Here is a 22891-nt window from a genome sequence, read left to right as displayed (position 1 = left end):
TTCTTCTTTCTCCTCTTCTTTCTTTTTCTTTTTCTTCTTTTTGTTTTGTTTTTTCTTCCAAACCATGAGCTTCGGGACTCCGTTGTCTTGGGCTGGAGTTTTGTGCTCCTGTCGTGAGCTGCGTTCCCTCCGCCTCCGCCAGGCTGGCTGGCATCTGCAGGCGGCTGTGCCCAGGGCCGTGTCCCAGCGCCCCAGTGGCCTCTGCCCTCCCCCGTCCCATGCTTGCAGCCTCCTGGCTGCTCTCCCACGGTTTCCCCGCAGATGCACTGCAAAGACAGTGGTGTGGAGCCCGGCCAGGGCAGGAGCTGAGAGGTGTAGGGGCGCCCCCAGCGCAGGGCTGCTTGTCTGTCCTCTGCAGGTCACCCGGGCAGGGCGACCTTGGACGAGTCCCTGGGTGACAGATCACCGTGGGAGGAAGAGCTCCTGGGCCAGATCAGGGCCATGTCAGACTCGCAGAGGAGCAGAGTGCTGGAGGCGATCCAGCACCGCATCGAGGAGCACACCCAGGTGGGGCCTGGCCCCCCCTCCCCCGCTCGTCCCAGCAGGATGCCACCCTCCACCACCCCGGGGCCCCGGGACCCACACTGCCTCTCAGCCTCCACTGGCCTCCGGGTCCCTGAGCCCCTGACCTTCCGGGACGTGTGGCAGAAGGTGCCAGAAGGCAGGAAGTCTCTGGGACACGAGTGGGGGGCAGGTGGGACCCAGGGACCATGCCAGGGGTGTTCAGTGCCCAGAGCCCCACGGAGCCACACATAGCCTGCCTCCACCTCTCGGCCTTGGGGGCTGCAGGGACAGGGTGGCATCGCAGCCGGGGCCCTCCCAACCTGGGGGGATGCAGAGGGCTCTCCAGCTCAGGCCCCTGCAATTGTGGGGGCCAGGCCCTGCTCTGTCTTCTGAGGGCCTGAGCTACCCCAGGGTGGGGGGTGTGCGGGGCCACGGGGCTGGGTGGGGCAGGGCCATCCTGCCCCCGGTCCTCCCCATTCCTGCTCCAGATAATCCGGAGGGGGTGGGGTGGGGCTGCCAGATGGGATCGAGCAGGAGGGATCACGGCAGGACGTGTACCCCAGAGGGACCCCGGCTCCAAGGCCACAGAGCTCAGCTGCGGGGCCCTGGAAACTGGCCGAGGGCCAGCCCGTCCTCGGAGACCCTGGCTCAGACTGGGGAGGAAGGGAAACCCAGCCGGTGGGAAAGGCCCGTGCAAAGGCCCTGGGGCCAGCAGGACGGTGGCCGGGCAGGGTTGGGGAGCACTCTCAGGGTAGGCCGCAGGGCCAGGCATCATGGGCTCACCAGCCAGTTTAAGGGGTGCAACCTGTGTCTTGCAGGTAGGGGCCGCAGGTCGGCCTGGCCGGAATCACACTTTGAGTGAGCCCCCTGGTGGGGGGCACCCCCAAATCTCTCCTTAACCTCCCCGGGAGTAGCTTGTGTTCTCTGACACCCACAGGTGATCACCATCCCCGGGGGCTCCAGTGGACTCGGGCTCCAGCTCCCCCGGGCAGGTCACTGGGGCCCGAGCACTGTGTTCTGTCTGCAGCTCCTCTGGAAGGAGGTGGCCGACCCTGGCATCCGGGAGCTGCTGGCGCCCTTGAACCTGGAACCCCAGCAGCCTGTGGAGAAGGTCAGTGGCTGGGCGGCATGCCCGGGCGTCCCCACGAGTGCCCAGAGACGCCCACGAGCCTCTGCCGGCGGCGGAGCGTGTGGCTGCTGCGACCCGAAGCTCTGGGTGCGCGACCTGGCGGACAGGCAGCAGGGGTGCCTTTACCACAAGGGGACGGGGGCCCGGGGGCCACGTCACGCCTGCTGAGCGTGGGCTACCAGCCTGCTGGGTGAGGCCAGGGCGGCAGGGCCTGCGCGCAGTGGGCATCACGCTCCAGGAAACCCGCTCAGTATCCTCGAGAGAAAGCCAACGGGGATTCCTGGGTGACCCCGGGGGCACCTCCTGCACCCACACGACGTGGGGTCGGGACTCAAGGGCCTGTCCAGGGCACAGGGCCTGGGTGCTGCCCTATGGGAGCCGCAAAGCTTGGGGCCCAGGCCCAGCAAAGAAGCCACACGAGGCGGGCGGGGAGGGGCACGGCGGCCCAGGGCAGGGGCTGTGCAGGTCGGGAGGGGTTCCCCCTACACCCGCCGCGGGGCTGCCCCTTCCCTGGCCGCCGGGGACACCTGTCCTTGCTCCTCCTCCCAGGCCTTCCTCTTCCTGGTTTATGGGCTGATCCTCAGAGAGTGTGCCAGTAGCGACCTGGTGAGAAGGCACCTGATGCGCCTCCTGGAGCTGTCGCACCAGACGGCCGGCCAGCGGGAGGTGCGCCCGCAGCCCGCGCCCCCAGCCCCTCAGCCCAGCCCCCAGGACGCCCGAGCCCGCGGCGTGGACTTTGCTACTTGACGGTGGGGGCCCTTCCGCCCTTGATGCCACCACTTGGTGACTCCCTCAGCACCCAGCGCTGCCCTGATCACCGCGGGGCCGCATCCCGTCCTCAGCCACGTCCCAGCTGCATCCTGACCCGGTGGCCCCAGTGGGGTGCACGCCCTTCAGGGCTGGAGCGGGCCTCACCCGCCAACCTTTGTAGGGCTTTCAGGAGGAGGGGGCAGGGGATAGAGGCCACGTCCCCCACTGCCACCTGGGGCCCAGCTCACTGGCTCTTCTGGCCGGCAGGGCATGGCAGTGGCCAGCGGCATAGCGTCGTCCTCGCACCTGCAGGAGGTGTGGGCCACGCTGGAGCACCTGGGCCGCACCAGGGTCCTGAGGACTGCATGCACGTCCCCGGACTACCAGGTAGGGAGGGCGGCCTGGGACCTGGAGACTGTCGTCCAGGCACTCCGAGCCTCAGTTCGCTCCCTGGAACTGTGCGGGTGACCCCTGCCCTGCCCACCTCCCCAGGGGGCAGGCACCTGTGAGCCTGGTCCCTGGGGCCCCACACATGAGATCCACAGCCTCTGTAGGGGCTGATGGCCGGAACCGTGGGCCGGCTCGGCCTCAGGGTGCGGGGCGTGGCCTGCACCTCCAGCTCCCCACCTGGGCACCCGCCCTGGGGGGGATGCCTGGGTGCCCTCGTTCTGCTAGTCGTAGGTACCGCGCTGGGAAGAGCGAGAGGCACTGCCTGCAGAAGCGGCGACTCCCGCTAGAGGGGCGGGGGAGGGGGGGCTTTCGGGACGGGGTGGGGGGCTGGCGCTGGGCCTGGGAACGGGATCCCAACCCAGGGCACAGGGCACAGTCCCCAGAGGCCGCCCGCCCCGTCGGCAGGAGCCGTACACCGACGTGCACTGGAGGTGGGTGAGCAGCACCTCCCTGCTCTGCTACGGGCACATGGCCCTGCACGCCGGGGAGCGCATCCTGCCCTGGGTGGACAACGTCATCTCCAGGATGGTCTACTACTTCTCCTGCAGCTGCTACGTGAGCCCTGCCCCGCCCGGCAGCAGGGGGTGCGGGCGTCCTCTGGTGGTGGTGGGGGGCGCCAGGCCGCGGGGCGGGATGCCAGGGACCCCCGCTAAGGCTGTCCTGATTTGCGCGGGCAGGACAACATCCTGGAAACCAGCTTCCTCTCGGCGGCCGTCATGCTTGTGAAAGCCCTGAAGCAGGAGCACAGCACCCGGAGATACAGATTCACACAGATACCAGAGCTTATCCAGTGTCTCCTGGTGAGGGGCTCGCACGGGGACCCGCCAGCAGGGGCGTCCAGGGCAGCCAGGGCGACGGGGAGACATCGAGCTGGGCCCGAGCTGCCGCCGAGCACCTCCTGCTCTGACCCCCCCAGGCCATCCTCCAGAAGGAGCCCAACTTCCTGGCCACACTCTTCCGGCAGAAGATCATACTGGTCATCATGGAGCTCAGGTAACTCCCCTCTGGCTCCAGGAACAGACAGGCCAAGTCCTCTGTGTGTGCGGTGGGAGCCTATGCGTGCGGGGAAGGGGTGTGACAAAGGGGCCACAGTGTGGGGCAGGCCTGCTGAAGCCACGTCACATATGGTCAGGGACAGATGGCCTCGCTCCCATCTGAGACGGGCTGTTACCACGGGGACGCCGTGACCCTGACTCCAGTCACACCCTGAGCCCTGACCCTGGTCACACGCTGAGCCCTGACCTTTTTCACAGGCTGACCCCTGATCCCATTAACAGAGCTGACACTGACCACAGAATAATTCCTAAGTTTTCTCACAAATAAATGTCAGTAAACCCACGTGAATGGATTGGGGTGGCCTCCCCCAGCCCACACGAGCTCTGTTTTCCCTGTTGGGGACAACAGCATCCCCGCACCAAGCCAGGGTCTCAGTCCTGCCTGGAATCCAGACCCACTTCCACATATTAAGTTGTGAAACCGTCTCCCTGCAGGAGACCTGTTCGAGCCACGTCTCTCACTCCTGGACCTTGGGCTCTGTGACGAGTCCACAGTCTTCGTGTTTCTTCCAGCAAGCTGCAGCCCAGCCTCAAACCCGTGGTCAAGTCCAGGATCCTGCAGACCTGCCTGCAGAGCCTGTACATGCTCCCGCCCATGGAGATGCTGAAGAGCTGCTTACCCCCGCTGGACTTGGCCCCGGACGTCATGGTGACCGCCTGTTCTGGGCGTTGCTCTCCCGTCTCTGGGTGCTGGGTGCTGGGTGCTGGGGCTGGGGCTGGGGGCTGGGGGCTGGGAGCTGGGGGCTGGGGGCTGGGGGCTGGGGGCTGGGCTGGCTTGTCCAGCCCTTGTTGCGGGAGAGAATGAGGGAGCCCAGGAGAGAGGACCCTGGCCCAGCCCAGCTTTCACCCGACTTTACCACAGACCTGTCTTCACTCTGGAAAAGTCTGCGTCTTGAGTTCTGATGGGGTCTGGTGTCCACGCAGCCCACTGATGTTTTGTGGCTCAGATGGGACTAGGGCGCAAAAGCACTCCCCCAAGCCCCCCAAACGTGTGCAGCTTCCAGCTGCCTACTCACGGGCTCCTGCAGCCCTTAACAAACACGGCCTGCGAGGTGCGGACAGGGCGGCCCCAATCCCCACCCATCAGGCCCAGCGTGACCCAGCTCCCCGCCTGCACCACACACTGTCCCCCCGGGGTGGCAGAGACACACATCCACCCACGTGCCACCAGGCAGGCAGGTCACAAGGCCATGCCCAGAGTGCGGGCTTGAGGGCTCCCGTCCACGGGAACCCCGCCAGAGTCCTGGTGGCCTTCCAGTGCGCAGTGACAGGAGGCCTGGGTGACAGGGTCCCCCAAGAACCACTTTTCTCAAGGACTTTAGGTTAGGTCCCACGAACACAAAGCAGGGCAGGCAGGGAGCCGTCGTGCCCACCATGTGCTGCGCTGCGCTGAGCGGGGCGCTGACGAGCCACACACATTCCTGCTCGGGGTGGGGGGGTTCGTCAGGAGGACACGGAGACCCGCCTGGAGACAGGACGCAGCAGGGGCTGGGCTCCCAGGGAGCAGATTGTGAGCTCAGAGTCAGGGAGGCCGTGGGGAGCCGAGAGGGCAGGGTGGGGTCACCGCGGGGAAGTCTCGGCTGCCCGCTGGGGAGCTCTGGCGCCCAGGCCATTCCACGAGAGCATCACCCCGCCAGGCCCCCGGCCAGTCACTGGCCACGGGTGGCCCTCTGTGAGGGGACGGAAGCTTGGCGGCCGGGTCCTGAGTGGCCAGCAGCCGGGACTGGGTGCCTGGGGGTCCCCGAGTCTAACACGTCACGGGAGCACAGTCCCGGGAGGGACGGACCAGGGCAGGAGAAGTGAGGCCACAGGATGGATGAACCACGGGAAGCCGACCGCCACACACACAAAACCGCGCACAAAGTGGACGGTTCTAGACGTTGCAACCTCTACTGGTGAAAGTATCCCCCAAATCAAGACGATGAGCATGCTTATCACCCCCCAAAGCTTCCTCACGCCACCGTGGAACCCCTCTCCTCGCTGTTGTCGTCGTCACAGCCTGCGTCTCCTGGAACTCTGTATAAGTGCGATCACACGGGGACACGCTTGTTTTGCCCGGGTTCGTCGCACTCAGCACAATGGTTCGGAGACGCGCCTCCACCGCAGCTCGTGTGCACGGCGCGTCCCTCTTTGCTGCGGAGCCGTGTCTGTCCGGGTTCCCGCGTGTCCGGCGTCCTCACTGGACGAGGGGCGTCGTGATGCTCCCAGGCTGGGCTACTACGATACATACAGCCGCCGTGCATGTCTGTGTGTGGGTCCCTGTACTGACTGTGTTTTGATTTGGGGGGGAAATACCCAGGACTGGGTCGTCCGGGTCACAAGGCAGGCGCATGTTTAACCTGCCAAACCGCCGTCCAAACCAAGCTGGCCGCGCCGGTCGTATCGCCACCCGCTCGGCTGAGAGAGCCCCAGGTCGCTGGACGCCCTGGTCGCCCCACAGTGTAGCGGCTCTTAGAGTCTGGCCACTCCAGTGGGTGCGTGGTGGTGTCTGGTGGCGGCTTAAAATGTCCTTTCTCGGGACGCCTGGGGGGCTCAGCGGTTGAGCACCTGCCCCGGGCCCAGGGCGGGATCTGCGGTCTCAGGATCGAGTCCCGCATCAGGCCCCCTGCCTGGAGCCTGTTTTTTCCTCTGCTTAGTAGTCTCTGCCTCTCTCTGTGTGTCTTTCATGAATAAATAAATAAAATCTTTTAAAAAAAAAGGTCCTTTCTCGGCTAAGATGTGGAACATCTTTGCACGTGCTTTTCACCATCTGTACATCCTCCCTGGGGAGGCGTCTGTTCAAACCTTGTTCCTAAACCGCATCACTTGTTTGGTTGAGTTTCTAGAACCCAACCACCCCCCATCCCCACCCCCACCCCCGCACAGTGATTTGAAACTACCTGCTTCCAATCAGTGGCTTAGGTTCCTATTGTCTTTATGAAGAAATAGCCTTTCCTGAGGAGGGGACGTTGGGGATCTCGAGGAAGTTCAATTTATCTATTTCTTTCTCATGGATCGTGTTTTTGGTGTCGAATCAAGGCGTTGTCTCCTTAAACCAAGGACACAAAGATTTGTCTCGTAGGTTTTACCCTTCAGTCCGTGACCTGTTCTGAGCTCCTAGGTGCTGAATGAAATGGACCAAAGTTTAGCTTCTCGCATGTGGACGCCGGGCTGTCCCAGGACCACCTTACAGGTGGTCCCAGCTTACAGGTCGCGAAGACCATCCCTTCTCTCCTGGGTCATCTTTGCACCTCTGGAAATTACTGGTCGTGTATCTGCTTCCGTTTCCGGCCTCTTTATTCTTTCCCGTGGGCCTATTGACATGTTTCTTGGTGTTTTTGTTTGTTTTTAATTTTTTTATTCATGAGAGACAGAGAGAGAGAGAGAGAGAGGCAGAGACACAGGCAGAGGGAGAAGCAGGCTCCATGCAGGGAGCCCGACGCAGGACTCGGGGTCACGACCTGAGCCAAAGGCAGATGGAGCCACCCAGGGATCCCTGTTTTTTCGTTTTGTGAGATGTATTCATTTATTTGAGAGAGAGAAAGAGTGCAGGAGGCAGGAGCAGCGGGAGAGAGAGTCTTGCTGTTGTAGGTTCTGTGCATTTCCACGTGAATGTCCGAACCAGCCAGTCACCCTCTGTTAAGCAGCACACTGGGATTTTGATTGGGGTCACACTGAATCTATGGGTCGATTTGGGGGAAACCGACATTCTGACATCATTGTGTCGTGTCATCCAGGAGCTCGCCGCACCGTTCGGCTCAGTGAGGTTCTCCGGGCCCCTCACAGGGCTCCCCCGCCGTCTGCGTACAGCGTAGGCACGTCTTTGGTCAAATTCTTCCCTACATGTTTTGTATTTTTTCTGATATTGCCAATAATGTTTAAAATTTTAGTTTCCGCCTGTCCGTTGCTAGCATACAGGAACACAGTTGACTTCCGTTGCGTGGATCTAGTACCTTCCCGAAACTTCGCTGAGCCTCTTAGTAGCTTTTTGGAGCCTTGTGTAGAGGCCCCAGGGTCTTAGACGTGACCTTAGTGAATCGTCTCCTTCCTTCTCCTCCGTGGGCAAAGCCGCTCTGTCTCCCCCAGCGCCCAGCAGCGGGAGCTGACGACGCCCTTGGGCTGGTCCGGGGGGACGCACCCACCTTCACCGTCAGGAGGTCGGTCGCTGTGCTTGTCGTGGGTCCTTCCACCCTCCTGGTCAGGTTGAGAAAGTTCTCTTCCGTTTCCGGTTTGCTGAGCATGTTGATGAGGATGGATGTCGGACCTTGTCAAACGCTTTTGCTATGCACGGAGATGATCACGTCTGACCAGTGGTTTCACGGTCACTCAGTTCAAAGTGCTTTCTGGCTTCAGTTTCCGAGCTGGGAGGAACACCTAGGGGTGCGGCCCGAGGAGCCCAGGGTGGGGCAGTGTGCCCGCGGGAGCATCCAGAGCTCGGTCGGATCGTGAGGCTCCCGCCCCCCTGGGCTCGTGGGGACAGACCCGACGTCTGGGCCTGGCAGCATGAGGGTGCGGTCTGGGTGAGGACTGGGCCCTGCAGGGAGGAGTGGCCGAGCCCTCGCGGGGGACGGTTCCCCGGGCCCCTCGGGAGACGTGGACCATGTGCCGAGGCACCGCAGGCCAACCTGGTGGCATGACGCCAGGCCACTGTCTGTCCCGTCAGGTGCTGTACCAGAAGTCCATGCAGGCGCTAGATCTGCTCCTCCAGACCTTCATCTCTGAGAACAAGAGCATGGATGAGATGTGCTTCCTCTTGCAGGTGAGGGTTGGGGTGCCACGGGGTGCAGAATGGCCTCCCTGCGCCCCTTGACCCTGGCCTTGGACTCCCCTCAGGGTGGGCCCCACGTGTCCAGGGGTGGCAAGAGGGCAGTTTTGCCCCCACCGCCGACCCAGGTGCTCTGGGGGTGTCATCTCTTACAAAGGCAGCAGTGGGGGTGTCAGAAACGCTAAAGCGGCCCGCGGACCTCAGCTTCTGGCACCCCGAGGGCAGGGAGGAACAGACTCAGGGGGTCTGCGGGCTCTTCTTGCCGTCAAGCATCCTGGCTTCCCTCTGCTGGCTTCCACGGCTGCTGCGGCAAAGCCAGGGCGACCCGGGTCACTGAGGAGGCCTCACCCATGGTCCCAGACCGGGCCTCACCCGGGCCTCACCCTACCATCACTCACACCCAAGGGCCGCGTCCCAGGCTGCGTCTGAGCGGCGGGGATGGGTCCACGGGGCTGACGGGGCCTGGGCCTCCTCTCCCCGTCGCAGCACACGGAGCCCTGGCTGAAGTCGGACAAGAGCCACGAGTGCAAGCGGGTGGTGCAGACCATCTTCCTGCTTCTCAAGTACGTGGTGGACTACGTGAAACTCACTGTGAGTGGCCCCACGGCACCCCGGGGGGCAGGCGGGCCTGGGTGAGGACAGGAGCACAGAGCCGGCAGGGTGCCCCTGCCTCTGGGCCGCTGGGCCCCGTGCTGGGGGACAGGACGAGGGCCCTGGGGTGCCCCCGCTCCCGGGACGGAGGCCACCTTCAGTAGGGCGGGTGGTTGGGGAGATGGCGATGGCGAGGCCGCCGGGGAGCAGAGCCGCGAAGGGAGATGGGGACGGAGACCGGGTGGCAGGGTGTGGCTGAGGGTGAGCGCAGGCCGGGGCACAGGCCGGTGGGCAGCAGGGGCATGTGCAAGCACAGGCTTCCACCGCTGCCCGCCCTGCCGCAGGACGAGGCCACCCCCTCCATGCTGGGCCACCAGATCGGCCTGCTGATGCTGCTGTGGCGGGACAGGGACCCGGTCACCCAGAGCCACTCTCGCCAATGCATCTACCTCCTCCTGCAGCTTCTGATCCAGCAGAAGGGTGAGCCAGGAGCCTCTCCTAGGGACGGGCAGCTGGGGGCTTGGGGCTTCTGACCTGGTGACCCCTCGGCAGGGAGCATGGGGCAGTTCATGCATTTGAATAAAATGAAGAACTTTGAAGCAAAGGCCCTCCGACGGTCAGAAATGAAGTTCTACAACCTGGTGAAGGTGGGCGCTCAGGGCCGAGCGGGGAGGGGCACATGGGAGACCAGGCTGCCAGCTGCTGCCAGAGGGCGGCCCGTCTGGTCCCCCATCGACCGGCCCATCCTACAGCGGGCGCAGGGGAGCCGTCAGGTGGGGCCGGGGCGCGGACGCTCCTTTCGGGACTGTGCCCTCCTGCTCTGCCCTGTAAGGCCTGGGCCTGCACCCTTCCACCCATGACCAGAAGGCCAGAGTCTAAGGCTCTCATCCATGTCTCCCCCTTGGCAACCCCCCCACCCTGTGGCCTCTCCCCTGTGGCTCCTCACGGGGGTGACAAGCAGGCCTGCGGGACCGTCCCACGCTTACCGCTTCTGCTCAGTCCCGTGCTTTCCCAGCGGGCCCTGCCCTCAAGGTGGACTCAGAGTCCAGGGTTTGGGTTCGAGTCTCAGCCCCGCCTGGAATAACGGGGTGGCTGCTCAACCCTTCCACACTTTGGTTGCCCTGCTGTTCCCAGTGAGAGTCACTGGGCCTGACCCCTAGCCCACCCGGGCCTGCCGGGACAGGTGCAGCAATACCTCACGACCTCTGTGCAGACGAACGTCCCCGGGGAGCCGCACCCAGGGACCTGGGGGCTCAGAAGCCCACTGTCCTGGTGGGTCCCCAGAAATAGAGCCCGAGACAGGAGTTCCAGGGCAGTTATGAGGACGAAGCTCTGTGCCTGGAAGAGGGAGTGAGGGGAGCCGGGCAGGGCAGGGAAGAGCCTGGGGCGGGGGGCGGGTCTCAGCCTGACCACAGGGGCGTGGAAGCACGAAGCGCACCCCTTCCTCGAGCAGGGGCTGGACCTTTGTACCTGCGTCATCACTGGCCCCTGGACAAAACTGCTGACTTCCCCCGTCCCCAGGGCAATCTCCAGAGCAGGGCAGCTGGCAGCCTGTAGCCAAGGCGGCTGGGGGGGGGAGGGCCCTCAGGGGTCCCTGCAAGTCTGCGCGCCTGGCATCCGTTCGACCTCTGGGTAAGAGCAGTGCCCCTGCCGCACCCCCGTCCTGGGCCCAACGCTGCGGAGCCTGGGCAGCTGCAGAGCAGGGAAGGTGCCCCTCGGGCCCTCACCTGACCCCTCGGCACAGGCCTTGGACAGGAGCCTGACGCCGGCCCAGCATACACAGCTCATCCTCACCCTCCTGGGAGGGCTCTGCAGCCACGACCACCTGCAGTGTGACCTGGCCTCGCAGCTGCTTCTCATGATCTTCCAGAACCAAAGCATCAAGGTGGAGCAGGTGAGCAGCGGGCTGGCGGCGCGGTGAGGGGGTCCGTGTGCACGCGGTTGCTCCTGTGTGTATGTGCGCCCGTGGCCCATGCAGACGGCACCCCGAGCCACGGAGGCGGTGGGGCCCCAGGGCGCCCCTAGCCCTCGACAGTGCACAGCCCTGCTCCTGCGCCCGAACCCCGCAGCCCCACTGTCGGGGGGCGGAGCCCCGGTGATGCCCCAGGGCCCTGCCAGGGGTGATCACAGCCGCCCCGCTTGCTCCTTCAGCCTCACTCAGCCCCGTTCAGTGGGGGAGCCGATTCCGGCCCCGCCCAGCCCCCTGGGGATCTAATCGCGGGACCTGGCTTGGCTCATCTGGTCCACAGCCCACACACACACTGCTGTCTCTCAGGGGCCACCAGGCCCATCAACCCTCCTCGGGGCTACTTTTCATTTTCACTGGGACAAGGGGGTTGTGAGGCTGTGGCAGCGGCAGGCAGCACTAGCCATGAGCCGCTCCCACCTGCTGCCCCATCGGGTCCGGCAGTGTCCAGATGCCATGTCGTGGGGTGGGGATCACTGGCTCGAGAGACTCTTCGTGGGGGAGGCAGACTCCAGCCCCAGCAGGGGACAGAGCGGGAGCTGGGGTGCAGCTCCAAGGCCCTCTCCTGGCCTGCACTCCCATGGGCAGGTGGCCGAGATCCTGCAGGGCCTGTTCCAGGAGCTGCCCTCTATCGTCTTCAAGAACATCCTGCAGACCATGATGAAGGCTGTGACCGTGCTGGGGACTCAGCACACCCAGGAGACAGTCGAGGTGATGCTGTCCTTGTGCCACCCCTCTGAGAGGTAGGTCAACTGCACCACACCCCCGAGGTGGACACCTGTGCCTGATCTGCGGTCTGCCCTCCCAGGCCACACACTGTCCCTGGGCAGGCAGCGGCGTGCACGAGACTGGCTCAACTCTCCTCTCCTTCCCAGACTCCAGGACCCAGGCCAGGCTGGGGGCGCGGGGGTGGTCCCCGGAGCTGTTCCAGGCTGAGGGGTTAGGGCGGAGGCTTCAGCAGTCCCAGGAAGGGGGCTTTCAGCATGGACGGGTTCCTCAGGCTCAGAGGCCCTTAGAGGCCAAACAGTAGAGGGGCTGGAGGTCAGCTGGGTGACCTGAAATCCTAACTGGCCCCCAACAGCCCCCTGCAGCTGGCCCGGGCCCACACACGGCCCCTCAGGACATCAGATGAGGCCCAGTAGCCTGAGGCTGGAGCTCGTGACACACACGGACTGGCCCCGGGCTGCTGAGGACAAGTCACAGTCTAAGCACTCTGAAGTCTGAGAGGTGCTGGGGGACCAGCGTGCCCCCGGGAGCATCTTGGGGCACACTGGCCCGTGACAGGGAGCAGAGTTCCCAGGGGTGCAGGTCCATGAGCCCCTCCTTCCCCAGGGAGACACACCCAGTGAGGTTCCACTTTGCAGGGATCATCTGTTCATAGGCCGCCAGAGGGGTGAGCCCCATGTCCCCAGGGAGGAAGCAAGCTGGGGAGGGACGAGGGTCACATGGCAGGGGATTGTGGCAAAGTGGGAATAAGCACCAACATTAGGGGAAGCCAGCCTGTGCTCAGGGCTTCGAGCAGGAGGCCGAAGCTCAGTGCCATCGGACACAGCCTCCTGGACCCCCCGAGGAAGGGCAGGCTCCCTGCTCCCGTGGGGCCTGGGCATCTCCCCTTCCACATGCCTGGCAGGTCATCCTGCTGCCCTGAGGGTTGCGTCCCACCAGTCCCCCACCCCGTGTGGCCAGCCAGCTGGTGGGCCTGGGCTCCCTGACTCCCCAGACAGGTGCTGCCCCTGTGGAAGGCCCTCGCCAACAACAACCAGCTGGCCCGCAAGGTCCTCATGCTGCTCTACATGAAGCTAAAACTGCGGCCCCCCAAGGAGCTCGTCAGGCTCAGCCAGCAGGCGGAGCTCATCTCCCTGCTGGTGAGCACCCTCCCCACCAAGGGCATTGTCATGGGGGCCCTGTGGGTGCCAGGGTAGTGCCAGGGTGACCTGGCAGGCAGAGGGTCCCAGCAGAAGCAGCCGAGGGCTCTGGATGCTGAGCCCCAGAGTGGGAGCCCCTGGGACTCTCCATGCCCCAGCCAGGCTTGGACAGCAGGGCCCTGGGCTCAGGGTGGGGGGGTGGTGGAGGTCGGGGCGCCCTGTGGTTGCTGCTTCCAGCTCCTCTGCTCACTGGGGTCAGCCCCCGAGGGAGGCACCTGCCCCTCTGAGTCTGGCCCCGTTGCCTGCTGCAGGCCCTGGGTACCATTTATGAGCTCCTGTACACACGAGAGTACAAGGCCACGGTGCGCTGGGCCTTCGCGGGCATCCTGGTGGGCCTGCTCACACAGCTCCACTACCTGTTCGAGCTGGACGTGGTGGAGGGCATCTCGGACTACCAGGAGGACAGCCTGGAAGTGAAGCCTCTCAGCCCCTGCAGGTAGACTTCTGACTGGGCCTCGGGACTCTGCCCCCACGCCCCATAGGACCCCAAGCCATGCCCTGTCCTGGGTTCCTTCCACACACCCCTGGGACCCCCTGCTGGGGACCCGGACAGGAAGGAACTCCGGCCCCACCCGGACGCGTGTGGTTCACAGCGGGGAGCAGGGGCCCAGCAGCCCAAGGCCAGCAGGACCCGGAATCCCGGCACAGAGGGCGCTCAGCGGGCGGCAGCTCAGCCAGGCCCAGGCCCGAGGGTGGGCACAGGGTAGGGGACCGGCCCTGAGCCCTGACTCACCTCCCCTAGACACCCCCATGTGTCCCCAGGACCTGCTTGGAGGCCCTCAAGGGTCTCTTCTGGACGACCAACTACTGGGAGGTGTTTGCCTATCTCCAGCTGCTGAGAGGCTGGGAGCTCTTCGAGCACCTGGAAACCTACACGGAGGGGGTGACCCTCTTGGCTCGGTGAGCACAGCCTGGAGGGGCCTGGCCCCAGACGGCATCCCCGAGGGGCCCCCACACCCCATAGTGGGCCCTGCACTCCAGACTCCCTCACCTGGGCCAGGTCCCTGAGCGAGCGAGGTCTGTGGGGGAGGGGGGCAGGGAGCTTGGGGGGAACTACTGGTCGAAGATGAAGGCCTCAGGCCCGTCCCGTCTGACAGGGCTATGGCCCACTACGACTGCGAGGTCAAGGCTGTCTTGGGGCAGGCCGTCATCTCCCTCAAGAGCTCCGAGGAACGGGACAACATCGTGGCCATCCTCGTCATCACCGAGGTCAGCCCCTCCTGGGCTCTGCCCTGGCCCTGCTCCTCACCACCGTCCTCTGGCCCTTGAGAAGGTCAGAGGCTGGGACTTCCACTCCTCCCTCCAGTAGTGCCCACTGCCTGGAGGCGCTCCCATTGTCTAACCTGCTACCTCGTGCTGGGCCACGGGCCGGTTTCCCCTGCAGCTGACTGTGCCAACCCGACTCAGTTTCTCAACAGCCAAGAGCTCACACAGTACATGTCCCGGAGAGCCATGGACAACTTCCTGAGCCTGGGCCTGAGCAGCCCCAACCAGCTGGTGCGCGCCATGAGCCTGAAGGGCCTCACCAGCATCCTGATGGACCCCAAGAAGGTGAGAGGAGGGGCTTCACGCTCTTGTGCCCGGAAGGCTTCAAGGAGGAGGCATGCGAGGAGAGCCTCCCGGCGGGTCCAGCTGGGAGGGGTGCACGGAGAAGGCAAGCCGGGCCAAGGCAGGAGAGGGTGGGCATGTGTGGGAAACCCTGCTGTTGTGCACAGGGCTGGAGGGGCCTGGGAAGGCTGGACTCTGGCCTCCTAGGTGGGCCCGTGCCTGCTCCAGCCGGCACATGGGGGACTCACACCTGGCTGGACAGGGATGTCTTTGGTCTTGCCCTTCAGGCCTGTAAGGATGCGTCCATGCCCCACAGTGCAGGTGGAGGGAGGCGGGTTGGGCCCGGAGCTGGGGAGGTGAGGGGGTGGAGCAGGTGCGGAAGGCAGAGGGCGTCCCAGAGGGGGGAGCAGGGCGGGCAGGGAGTGGCTGCGGCTCCCCCCTCCCGCCCCCCCGCAGGTGGTCCTGCTCCGCAATCAGCTGGCCGGGCTGCTGGACAGCTTCATGGGGCCCGAGCCCCAGGACCTCATGGGCCTGATGGAGATCCTGGGCGACATCCTGCACAGCCTGGGCACCCAGGGCATCGGCGCCACCAGCATCAGGATGGCCCAGCACCTGCTGTCACTGTTTGAGGATGTGAGGGCTGGGGCAGCTGCTCGGGAGCCTGGAGCCTGGCCTGTGGGATGGAAGTTTCTGGGAGGCCTCTGGGCTGCCTCACTGTGACCTTGCCCAAGCCATGTGCTCCCCCACATGGGGGGCTGGAGTTGGGAGTTGGGGGGTGGGGTGCCCTGGAAGAGGGAGTGAGGGAGGGTGGGGGAGCTGGGGCTGCAGGGCACTGAGGCAGGGGTGGGGGTCAGGGCGGGGCCACGTGGAGGTGTCTGGGGCCAGAGCATCAGGGAGGCCAGCACAGGGTGGGTGGTGCAGGGGGTGGGGTGCAGCCCGCAAGCTGACAGCCGGTTGGGAGGCCCCATCATGACCCCCAGCTCGAAGCCCCTGAAGCCCAAGGGTCCCTGGCCCACCCAGATGGCAGAGCTAGAAAGTGGCAGGTCCGGCGCAGGGCCTGCGCCCCAGCCCCCAGCGGGTGTGCCTGGGAGTGGACAGGTGGCTGCCGTGCTCCAAGGCCCCGCAGAGAACCCACTGAGGAGGGAAGCGGGGACCCACCGAGTAGGAGGCCTGCAGCCACTGAAGGGGGTAGCCTGAGGCGCGGGGACAAGCCCCACTGGTGAGACAGGCCGGAGTGTCAGTGCCGGGGTGTGGGGGGCCCCGGGCATCAAGGTCAGCGCGGCACGGGGCGCAGGGGTGCAGTCCACCGCCCCCGAGCTGCAGAGGGCGGGACATGAGGGGCCAGGGAGGAAGATGGGAGGGGGCGGGGGCGCGGGGGCGCCGAGCTGGAGCGGCTGCGGGTCCTCCTCCCGCAGGAGCAGGCCCCAGTGCGCGGCGGAGCCATCTCCCTGTTCGGGGACGTGGTGCACAGCGGCGGCAAGAAGTACCGGCCGGCGCTGAAGAGGCAGGCCTTCCAGGCGCTGGTGCCCCTGCTCTTCCACCTGGTGGACTCCTGCCCCGCGGTGGTCATGGCGAGTGCCCTCGCCCGCCCTCCGGGCCCTGCCCCTCCGATCCTCACCCTCAATCTCTAGTGACTCCCCCCAGCATTCCCCCCAGGCCACCCTGTCCCGTTTCTTTCTCCCAGAGGGGCTCCTGGGCCCCTTGCCTCCTGTCTGCCCCTGCCCCAGACCCGTGGGACCGGGAGCCAGCCCGCTGGACCCTCTGCCAGGCGGCTGCCGAGTGCCTGCCTATGTGGCTGAAGGGAGGGATGAGTGGTGGGGTGCACGGGAGACCAGGAGAAGGCAGGGGTGTCGCCGGGTGGGAGGTGGACAGGTGCAGCTGGAAGTTCCGAGGAGAGGGTCAAGGTCAGCAGGGGAAGCTGCCTGGAGGAGGCTGGCCTACAAATAAAGGCTCAGAAGCTGGGATCTTAGGCTGAGCGGCCCGAGGCCAAGGACCCCCGGGTAGCGGAGGACGGTCACTCTGAGCCAGCAGGAACGAGCGCAGGAAGGTGCCTCGGCCTGTGATGAGGCCCAGTCTCCTGGGGATGGAGCCCCGAGCACCCGGCAGGTGGACTTAGGAGGAAGCTGAGGGCCCTGGGGAGAGGACCAGGTGGGCCAGTCCCTGCTCAGCTCAGCAACCGGGGAGGCCGCTTGGGAACAGGCCTGTCTGAGCGCAGGCCTTGGGGTGTGGCAGGGCTGGTCCCCCGAGGCCTCCCTCCTGGGCGGGGCCCCTGCGCCCTCCTGTGCCCTCCGTGGTCCAGATTCCTGCTCCTTGGAAGGACCCCAGTCAGATGGCCCAGGGCCGCCTAGGAACCCCATTGCCTTGGTCCCTGTGGGGACCCCACCTCCAGACAGTCACCTGCTGAGGGCCTGGGTGTTATGTTGGGAGACACCATTCTGCTCGTCATGGGGGCACAGACACTTCCTAAAGGCTGTGGCTCTGGGACGGGTGAGCGAGGGGCCAGTGGTCCTTCCTTGGGTGCCCGCCCCCCAGCCCTTGATAGAGTCCCTCAGGCCAGGAAGGAGGCTGGGGTGCCAGAGGGACCCCGAGCAGAACACCCACGGGGCTTATGGGGTAAGGGCACTGTTGTGGGGCACCCCTTCCTTCCTCCCACGGGGGCAGCTCCCCCTGGCCTGGCCACAGCAGAGTGGGGCCCTTGCAGGGCCCAGGACCCTCCGTGCAGAGGGACACTCCCTGGGGTGTCCCTGAGGAGGCGCTGGTGATGGGGCGCGCTGAGCCCCGCCTCTCGCTGCGTGGCTCCCACAGAAGACGAAGCTGACCTTCCTGCGCTGTGCCATCCTGCTCAAGTGGGAGTTCCGCAAGGAGCTGTTCGGGAAGTTGGCGTGGGGCCATGGCCTCGGTGCCGAGAACGACATTTTCATCTACATGGTAAGGCGCCAGCGCCCTCCCGGGCCGGGGGGCCAGGACACCAGAGAGGTGGACAGGGGCCGTGCATGCTCAGGGGCCTCCGGGACCTGGCTTGGCCTGACACCCTCGAAAGGGCACCTGGGTGGGACGGGTTTGATGCTGGAGGCCCCGCTGGCGGCATCGGACTCCGTCCAGCAGGTGTGGACTGCAGGCCGGCTTGGTGGGGGCCCCCGCAGCCCCTGGAGCGAGGCACGGAGCTCACGGCCAGCAGGTGCACCACGTGGGAACCCCCCCCCCCCACCGCCTGGACCCAGGAGCCCTGCCTGGAGGCGGGGGGTGGGGTGGGGTGCGGCTCGGTTCTGTCCCCCGACGTCCGCCCTCGGGGACGTGTGTGCCACTGGCTGCCGGCAGGAGTGCCTGCCGTCGGCATCTTACTACTTCCTCAACTAGTCTTATTGTGACTAAGTTACACTCGTGGATTTACCCGTTTCCGTGTGCTTCTGTGTCCACCACAGACTTCTTGACCCGCGTGGGGCCCTTCCCCAGCGGCCTCAGCGACCTGGGGGCGGCCCGGACGCTGGGGGAGGGTCGTGGACGCAGTCCCGCCGCCGCCCCCCAGGGCCCTCCTTCGGCTCCTCCCCGCGGAGGCGTCCTGGGTTTACAGAGATTTTCCCATCTTCACACCTTCCAGGAATTCTGGAATTTTGCCCAAAAGGAAGCAGTTGCTGTCTGGGGCTGGCAGGGCTCCAGGACGTCGTTGTGTCGGGGGGCCCATGGTCGGGGGGCACGGCCTGAGTTAGCGCCCCTCGGGGAGCCTGGCCTGGGCCGCACAGCAGGACCCGGGGCTCCCTGTGGCGGGGTGGCCTGGGGCGGAGGCACGCGCAGTGCGTGAGCGCGGGGGGCATCCTCATCCTCCGAGCAGCCAATGGCACAAAAGCCAGGGGAAGCAGGCCTGGCCGCTGAAACAAAGCGGGTTCTACCCCTGAAAAGGCTCCGTGGACGCAGCCACAGAAGGGTTGGCCCAGCAGCCGGCTGCGTGCGTCCCCCGTGCCACCTCCCTCGGGGGTTTGTCCTGGGATCCAGAGCAGCTCTCTCTCCCCTGCTGGGAAGGGCAGCCCCACCCCCGAAGGGAACCCAGCCCTGGCGCAGAGGATCCCTGACCCCCTGCCTCGCCTGGGCTCTGCTGCCCGAGCCCCCTGCTGAAGCTGGGAGGGGGACCGGTGACTTCTGGAGCTCTGGGAGGGCGCCCGGCACACTGTTGGGGGAGTGACCGTGGGGAAGGTCCCAGGTGCCTTGACGCAGTCCCCCCCTCCCCCCTGCCCTGAGGTGCGCTGGGGGAGGAGCTGGTGATGCAGAGCCAGGGACCCAGGCGGGGGTCATGGCCTTGGGACTGCGGGGCGGCGGGGCCTGGGGCAGAGCCAGCTCGCGAGGCCAGGAGCCTCGGGCCATCTCTTCCCCTCCCCAGGTGGAGAGCAACTTCGGCAGCTACCACCAGTTTCTCATGCAGGCGTTGATTTACCTGGGCAGCCCCCACAAAAACCTGAAGCGGATGGCCATGAAGTTCATCGGTAGGTGCGGCCCGGGGCCGTGTACCCCCTCCCTGGCGCCCCTCGCTGCCGCGCCCTGGGGTCAGCCCGGAAGGGCCCGTGGTGCAGCCCCGGTCGCTGAGCGGACGCAGCTCTGCGCCCCCCCCCACCCGCTGATGGGCCCCTCGCGCCGGGCTGGCTCCCTCGGGGCCGCAGGGGCAGCCGTACCCACCGCCTCCCTCACTGATCCAGGGGGCATCCTGCAGGACTACTTTACCGACCTCTGCTTTTCCCTGAAGAGGGGCGACCTGAAAATCTTCAAGAAATGTGAGCCCCCGGGGACCAAGGACACGGGACCTCTTTGTCTCCCGTCTCTTAAGGCCCCTCAACTAGTCTGTCCCAAGGGCGGGGCATCGTCTTCTCCTGGGGACTCAGTTCCAGGTCAGGGCTGTGTCCCCCCCTCACCCCACACAGCTCCTGGGTCAGGCCTCTGTCCCCCCACCTGTACCCTCCTCAGCACCCGCAGCAGGCTGCCCCCCCCTGCCCCCCTCCCGGGGCCCATCCGTCAGCCCCGGGCTCTCTGCTGCAGACTTGGAGGTCCTGAAGAAGGACTCAGACTCCGTGAGCCGCAGATTCTACCAGAACTTTCTGGAAGACATCACTGAACTGTCGAAGTTCGTGAGGCAGTGACACCCGGCCACCGGCGCCCGGCTCCGCGTACAGGCTGTGAGATTTCTCTATTAAACGTGACCAAGGTCGCCGTGGCCTCCCGAGCTGTGCCGCCGCCGCCGCTCTGTGGGCCTGTGGCCTTGCGGGCCCAGGCTCTCAGTCCTGGGGTCGTCGGCCGGGGGCACCTCGGCCGTGTGAGCCAGAACCCTGCCTGCTGGTGCTGAGCCCCCCCAGTGCTCCCCACGACCCAGCCGCTAGTCTCCCCTCATGCCCCGCCCTGGTCCAGACCCCCAGCCTCTCCTCCTACTCCCCCGTGGCCCTGGGACCCTTGGGACCTGGCCTCCACCTTCCTGGGCTGGCCGGCCCGCTGCCTCCTCTCTCCCCCAGCACTCCTCCAACTGGGCCTAACCCCCTCCCGCCCCAGCCCCCGGTGAGGGGGCCCTCCAGCTGCGTCCTGCGGGCCCCCTCGTCCCTGTGGCTCTTCTGGGGATGGCATCCGCGGCTGCTCAGAAAGTTCTGGGCATGGGGTAAGCGCCTGGTGGATGTGAGTCAGACCAGTGAGTAAGCCGGTGCCTGGGACGGGGCTCTCAACCTCCTGAGGTGCCGCGGGCCCCCGTGGGGAGGAGTGCAGATGCACCCCGGCAGCTGTTCGGAGGCCTGAGAACCAGCCGGAGACTCCAGCCGGGAACTTGAGGGCAGCGTGGTGGGGAGGGGCAAGCCAGAGGCCAGCCTGGAGGAGGCCGCTGGTGCGCACCCAGGGGCCGGAAGGCACTGAGCTGGAGCCTGTGGCGGCCAGAGGTCTGCAGGGGACGTGAAGCCCGTGAGGTGTCGGGCAGGGCGGGGGGGGGGGGGTGGCGTCCCCCGCGGCCCTCCCTGGAGGTTCTTCCTCAGACGACCGGGAACGGCCGAAGGTAAAGACCACGAGGAATGGCCCGGCCAATTTGGAAAAGAAGCAAACAGGGCTTTGGGGGAAATAGAGTTGCTACGTTAGAATCTCAGAGGCTCCGTGGGTGGCACCTCGGACGGGGGCACAGCTGCGCAGGGAATCACTAGGGACTCCCCAGGTTTGGGGGGAGCTGCACGTCCACACCGATGGGGAGCACTGCGCGCATCACCGTGCGCATCAAGCGGAGCCCTGGGGCTCTTCCCCAGGGTTAAGACGTGCCGTCAGTCGTGGCTGCCGGTGGAGGAGGAAAAATAAAAAATAAAAAATAAACATAGTAAAATAAGAGTGAGTGTTGGCTTAGGGACAGGTGGACAGAGCAGCAGAGGCCTGGGGGGCAGGGGGCAGGGGCGCGGGAAGGACTGCAGGACAAACGAGCAGAGGAAGGACGAGTGGTTTCTGTGGTCACGTTGGAAATAACCGGTCTTGGCGGAGAGGAGCTCAGCTGGCTTGGCACCACCCCCCGCAGCGCCTCCGGGTGCACAGGGCAGGCGTCGGCCACCGTCCGGGCCCTCAAGACGGAATCTCTCGGGGACCTGAGACAAGGAAGGGCCCCGAGAACCGGCGTCGGGTGGGTGCACCACGAGGCGGGGATGGACCCAGTTGATGCCACCGACAGGGGCCTGCAAAGACGAGGCGCAGCTGAAGAGAGAGGCGGGCAGCGCCCCCCGGGGGGCTCATGTGGGGTGAAGGGCGCTGCCCACGGCGGAGCAGACGGTGGGGGTCAGGAGGCAGCAGCCACCCCACAGAGGAACGGGGCCCAAAGACCAGAGGGCATTCCCACAGCGGGGGGACGCCCGGAGCCAACAGGTGTGCGCAAGGGTGCAGACGTTCACTAGCCATGTGGGAAATGCACAGTAAACGAAACGGTGCTCCGCGCTCTGCCTTTCTGGCGTGCAGAGGCCGGCGAGCAGGTTGATGCCTGGTGGTGGCAGAGAGATTGGGACGGGGGTAGACCTGCCCCTGTGCACACGTGAGACAGAGCCCAATAGCCTGGACAAAGATTTCCTTTCTTTTTTTAAAAGATTTATTCATGAGAGACACGGAGAGGCAGAGATGCAGGCAGAGGGAGGAGCAGGCTCCATGGAGGGAGCCCAGCGTGGGACTCGATCCCGGGACCCTGGGGACACGCCATGGGCCCAAGGCAGATGCTCAACCGCTGAGCCCCCCAGGCGCCCCATGGGGCAAGGATTTTCAGACGGAGCGAATGTTAGGACCACAGCTCACAGAAGGTGGGACGGGCAGCACGAACCCGGCCTGACGCCCTGCAAAGACAGGCCCCCCGCCAAGATTCTCCGCGGAGCGTCAGTAGGACCCAGTCTCACAGCCAGGTGTCCACGCGTCCAGGATGCAGGCCAGACTGGCTTGATCCTCGAAGGAACACGGATGTCCCGTGGGGTGAGGACACAGGGACGGGAGGATGCACACCCGTCTCAATCCTCAGACAGTGAGCCAACGCCTGTGACCCCAAGACGCGGTGCGATGGCGCAAAACCAGAACCTCTCAGTAGAGAAATCGGGGACAGAAAAGGGACAGAGTGTCGAGACAGTGAGGTGTTGGCGGAAAAGGGCACCGACGGGTCAGGAGAACAGAGCAGGGGGCCCAGACGCACCTGCCCGATCACAGCGGCCGATCTTCGGCGGGGGGTGGGGGGAGCCCGTCCTCTCATGGGGAGGTGGCCAGACCCCCGGCCGCCCGCCTTCAAAGAGGAAAAAGGGAATCCAGGGGGGGCCTCAGCAGTCACAGGCGCCAATCCCAGTGGGTCCTCAAGCTGAAGGCAAAACGCAGAACTAGGAAACATCTGGAAGGTCACACAGGAGACAGTCGGTGGTGTTGGGGTCGTGGGGGTTGGGGGGACGGCGAGTTTGGAGGTTTAGCACCGAAGGCACAATCTTTAGGGTTGACTTCTCTCCGGTTAAGAAGCTGTGCTTTGCCAAATCTGGGGGCGCGGGAGAGAGGTGCAGGGGGAGAAGGCCCCGCAGGCCCCAGAGGACTGGGCCCTGCACCCCGGCAGCTGCAGAGCCAATGACGCCCTGGCCACCCCACCCCCCTTGTCGCGGTCGGGGCTCTGCAGGTACTCGCGTGCGCTTGGCAAAACTCAACCCCAGCAGTATTTTTTAAATTGAAATAAGTCATGTGAAGAAAAATAAAAATAACAGGGACACCCGGGTGGCTCAGTGGTTG

At 65.4% G+C, this 22891-nt stretch overlaps 1 protein-coding gene across 27 annotated transcripts in view; it reads left to right on the top strand.

The window, feature by feature from the left end:
* The window catches only part of LOC475111 (maestro heat-like repeat family member 5), a 26601-nt gene extending 3710 nt beyond the window's left edge, over window positions 1-22891 (top strand). For 2 of the 27 annotated variants that reach the window (XM_038555667.1, XM_038555665.1), the window contains exons 4-29: window positions 359-507; window positions 1442-1615; window positions 2183-2299; window positions 2651-2770; window positions 3239-3388; window positions 3511-3633; window positions 3750-3826; window positions 4402-4537; window positions 8531-8626; window positions 9119-9223; window positions 9568-9703; window positions 9776-9870; window positions 10968-11117; window positions 11778-11932; window positions 12910-13054; window positions 13366-13550; window positions 13877-14014; window positions 14212-14323; window positions 14522-14665; window positions 15119-15295; window positions 16078-16233; window positions 17468-17590; window positions 17768-17840; window positions 19035-19137; window positions 19348-19422; window positions 19685-19868. In XM_038555667.1, coding sequence (XP_038411595.1) covers window positions 359-507; window positions 1442-1615; window positions 2183-2299; window positions 2651-2770; window positions 3239-3388; window positions 3511-3633; window positions 3750-3826; window positions 4402-4537; window positions 8531-8626; window positions 9119-9223; window positions 9568-9703; window positions 9776-9870; window positions 10968-11117; window positions 11778-11932; window positions 12910-13054; window positions 13366-13550; window positions 13877-14014; window positions 14212-14323; window positions 14522-14665; window positions 15119-15295; window positions 16078-16233; window positions 17468-17590; window positions 17768-17840; window positions 19035-19137; window positions 19348-19422; window positions 19685-19760 — 3290 coding nt within the window. In that variant the 3' untranslated portion in view covers window positions 19761-19868. Of the gene's footprint in view, window positions 1-358; window positions 508-1441; window positions 1616-2182; window positions 2300-2650; window positions 2771-3238; window positions 3389-3510; window positions 3634-3749; window positions 3827-4401; window positions 4538-8530; window positions 8627-9118; window positions 9224-9567; window positions 9704-9775; window positions 9871-10967; window positions 11118-11777; window positions 11933-12909; window positions 13055-13365; window positions 13551-13876; window positions 14015-14211; window positions 14324-14521; window positions 14666-15118; window positions 15296-16077; window positions 17591-17767; window positions 17841-19034; window positions 19138-19347; window positions 19423-19684; window positions 19869-21732 lie in introns of those variants that run through there. The other 25 variants (XR_005368849.1, XM_038555671.1, XM_038555679.1 and 22 more) reach the window with 25 other exon arrangements.

Source organism: Canis lupus, chromosome 13 (assembly GCF_011100685.1).
Source record: "Canis lupus familiaris isolate Mischka breed German Shepherd chromosome 13, alternate assembly UU_Cfam_GSD_1.0, whole genome shotgun sequence".
Classification (NCBI taxonomy): Eukaryota; Metazoa; Chordata; class Mammalia; order Carnivora; family Canidae; genus Canis; species Canis lupus.
This window is presented reverse-complemented; position numbering and strand designations above follow the sequence as displayed.